This window comes from Lygodium microphyllum, chromosome 6, assembly GCF_053477565.2.
Source record: "Lygodium microphyllum isolate KBCC chromosome 6, Lygodium_microphyllum_v1.1.10, whole genome shotgun sequence".
In the NCBI taxonomy this organism is placed as follows: Eukaryota; Viridiplantae; Streptophyta; class Polypodiopsida; order Schizaeales; family Lygodiaceae; genus Lygodium; species Lygodium microphyllum.
The window spans coordinates 614,527-618,639 of NC_141140.1; the positions used below are offsets into that span (position 1 = coordinate 614,527).

General features: G+C 52.1%; 1 protein-coding gene across 1 annotated transcript; it reads left to right on the top strand.

Moving 5' to 3' along the window:
* The first annotated feature begins 1,239 nt into the window (after positions 1-1,239).
* Positions 1,240-3,696, top strand: LOC148034222 (tyrosinase-like). The gene has a single exon (XM_087679197.1). The coding sequence runs from the start codon at positions 1,361-1,363 to the stop codon at positions 3,332-3,334; it is 1,974 nt and encodes a 657-aa protein (XP_087535323.1). The 5' UTR covers positions 1,240-1,360; the 3' UTR covers positions 3,335-3,696.
* The last annotated feature ends 417 nt before the right edge of the window (positions 3,697-4,113 follow it).

The window sequence follows — 4,113 nt, forward strand, 5'->3', positions numbered from 1 at the left end:
TAGGGATTCACTGTCGAAGATGACATACTAAAAGTCTAGGAGAACATCGGCTCTGACTCCGATGTAGAGAGTAATGATTTTAACCCCAAAATTTCCCAACCAATCCAGTTTGCTAAGACCAAACTTCCAGGCTACTTAAGGTGCAAGTACTTAAATTGCAATATCCACCAGAGGGAGTTAGAAACTCAAAGTCAAGGAAAAGCATAAGACCTAACCCAATGATTCACAAAGTGAAAGCAAATATGGCAATGCCAGGAGAACTCCCTAAGCTTATGTACATTGTTTAGGACCTTAGTGTAGCGAATGAGGTACAATGGACTAGCTTGCTCAAGGAATATTTAGACATTTTCATTGGGAATTACTCTAACCTTAAGGGTATACCAGTGCAACTTCTCACCCACCACAAAAAGCCTCTGAAGGATAATACAAAGTATATTAAGCAGCAATCCTGACCGATGAATCGTCGATACACCCATCATGTTAGAGAAGAAATAGACAAATTACTAATTGAGCACACTAATTGAGTGTCATCGATCATTGAGGTACTAAAAAAGAATGAAAATTTTCAAGACGTAGGAATCGAGAAATCCCTTATGGAAATGAAATTAGAAATAGCTTTTAAAAAAAACTACCTCTCACAAAGTTCTTCAAGAAGCTTCAAGGCTTAGAGAGGTCGACATTGTTGAATTAGTATATAGAATACAGATTAACAGATCGGAGCGGTATAGTATAAAGGAAAAGTCATCAATTCCCTCCCTATTGGATTTTGTTAATTCCTGTATAGTAAAATAAGCGCGCATGAAGTTTCCGAGTTCTAACTAGGGGACAACTAAACGTGCTTGAGCAGCATCCCCAACCCCCTAAGGACGTTCGGCAGCATGTTCGTCGGCACCGCTAATGGCACCACATTCAAGATTTTGACTTCCTTTTCCATGGTTAGGGAGCGGTAGTAAAAGGCCGTTCTAAAGGATTGCATCGGTGTAGGTGGTCAGCAGAAATGCTCGCATGTTGTGTGACGATGTGATCTGTGGCGAGTCTCGGGCTATGCTGCTGGACTCTAGTCTCTAGACACGAACTTGCAAAGGGCCCCACAATCACGTTCACATCATGGCACCATGCTGAGTGATGTGAATTGGTCATAGACAGCCTTACTCCACGTTGAACAATCGCCGCCGTGTCCCTCTCTAGACTCTCGGAGTACGTAAAGAAGACCTTACGTCGACACCGACGAGACTGTAGAGAAGATGATCGATGCACGTCGTGGAGGTATATATAGATTGGAGGTGTCCCGGCGTTAAGCCATAAGCAGAGATCAAATTCAGTTTTAGGCTAAGGTCGACTGCATACATCTTCGTCACCCATGGCAGCAGCTCATGACAAGGAGCAAAAGCTTAATATTGCGCCTACGGCTACCCGCCTCGGGACGACTGGGGTGGATCCGCACGACAGTGAGTCGCATGCGATCGTGTACCGCTACCCCGTGGCGGACGGAGCGAAACCGCTGGCGAGAGAGAGCGTGTGGACGTTCTTCTACCCCCATATTCTGGTGGCCGGCAGCAAGCCCGCCAACCAGAGCAATAAGGTCAGGAGCCCAGAGGAGCTGGACCGCCTGAAAATGCGGCGGGACTTGTTCCTCCTGGCCTTCCAGGCTGTCCAGCAGCTCCCCTCCGACGACCGCTGGTCCTTCTACCAGATCGCGGGCATCCACGGCATCCCCCACCAGCCCTACGACGGCGCGGGCTCCCACGTGTGGACCAAGACCAGCACGTGGTGGGGCGGCTACTGCCAGCACGGCAGCCCCCTGTTCCCCACGTGGCACCGCCCCTACCTGCTGCTGCTGGAGCAGTCCATCATCCGCCAGGCCAAGCTCCTGGCGGAGGGCCTGTCGGATGCCCAGGAGAAGAAGGCGGCCGCCGAGATCGCCAACGACATCCGCCTCCCGTACTGGGACTGGGCCGCCCACGCCACCCGCACCTTGGGCATGCCGGACATCTTCATGTCCACGGACATCTCGCTGGCCTACCCATGGAGGTCCTTCTCGGCGAGCAGCATCCCCAACCCCCTAAGGGCGTTCGTGGTGCCGGAGGACGTCGGCAGCCCCCACACCTCCTCGGACGTGTACAACCCCCCGGCCAAGCCCTACTACGTGGTGCCCTCTGAAGGCAGCCCCTTCACCCCCAAGGGCTACCCCACCGTCCGCCACCCCGACTCCTCTTACCGAACCCAGGACGACACCCTCAACTTCACCGTTCTCAAGAACTCCAACACGGAGCTGGTGGAGGGCGTGTACGCCATGTTCCACCACAGAGACTGGCTCTCCTTCTCCAACCACTACTGGTCGGAGCTGACTGGCAAGCACGGCACCGACTACGGTCACTACTCCTCGGTGGAGCTAGTGCACGACTTCCTGCACGACACCGTCGGGGACACGGGCGGCCATATGTCGTACCCCGAGCTGGCAGGCTTCGACCCCATCTTCTTCTTCCACCACGCCAACGTCGACCGCCTCATCGCGCTCTGGCAGTACTGCTACCCTGACAGCTGGCTTAGCGCCAACACCCTGCAGACCGACCATGACGGGACCTTCACCTTCGAGCCCGACAGCGAGGCCAACGCCACCACCGACCTGACTCCCTTCCGGATCTCCACCACGGACGTCAACAAATTCATCATCTCCAACGACGTTCGCTTCATTGAGGAGCAATGTGGCTATACCTACCCAGAGATAGCGCAGGCGCGCAGCGAGTCGTGGCCCCCGACCCGCATGCTGGCGCACGTGCTCAACCTGTACAAGCCCCCGGAGTCGTACGTTTGGCGGTGGGTTCTGGTGGTGGAGGGCATCTTCAAGCGCGCCTTCAACGGGCCTTTTCGCATCAGAGTCTTCTTGGACAAGCCGGACGCCACTATCAACACGCCCCTCTGCTCGCCGCACTTTGCCGGCACCATCTATGTGTTTGCCAGGGCCAACCTCAACGCCGCCCGCTGCGCCAACTGCGAGAAACGCACATACATGAAGGCAACCCTGGACCTCACCAAGACCATGGTCAGGCTGGGCATCACGACGGCCGTGGAGCTGATGGGGGGCCAGGAGGACAACGCCCCGGCGATGAATCCTTTGGATCGTCCCGGGTCCATCAAGCTCCTGTTTGTGGATCTTGCCGGGAAGAAGGAGCTGGACCGCAGTAGCATCCAGCTTGGGCCCGAAGGCGGGCTGAAGATCTCGCTCTACCTCCAGCAGGGCATCCGCGACGAGGACATCAACGAGTCGCTGGTCAACAACGTGCCCCTCGACCTGACCTCCGTCAAGGTCCTCAAGGCGTTCCCGGTTGATTAAACCGCACGACACTTCTCTGCACGTCGTACTACAGATTACAATAACAGTCGTTGCATCCATCAACGCCTACCTTATTACTAAACTATATAAGAGCTACTTTGTCGCTAGCGGATTGCCCCGCCATCCATATTATCAACACTATAGTATCTTCAGCAATGATCTACATCTCCAACGTACTCGGTTGTATGTTACGCAAGGATCTAGTGATGAGCCAAGCCCATAACAATCCAACCTCACTTATAAAAATGAAAAAGAAAGTCTACTTGGCACTACTCATTTTCAGAATCTTTGCTCAAAAATAGCTCCAGGGAAAGATGGTATGATGTACGTAATGTTGAATATATATCTATATGTTTATGAGACTAGCATGCAGATCTCTCTCTCTCTCTCTCTCTCTCTCTCTCTCTCTCTCTCTCTCGATTGAGTATGCGTGTCGTTGACGATCAAAAGCGAACAAAAAAAGTCAGAAAAATCAAAACAAGCTCAAGTGCAACTGCCTACAAGTATGTTTGGAAATACATTAATTCTTGGACTTCATCAAATCATCTTGAGGCACTTAATGTAATTTCACAGCAAATCCTTGTATTCATCATGAGAGCTGAGCTTCCCCTTGTGCAAATTATATTGTCTCCCGTATGCTCATCAATCCACAAGGATATGAGGGTGGCAATGAGGCACTCTATTTAGTTTTCCATCTTAGATGAGTCAAACAACCTTAAGAGGAGTGTGCTTAATGAAAATGACCGACCCATAAGGTGGGTTGGATGTTCGAGAGGGGT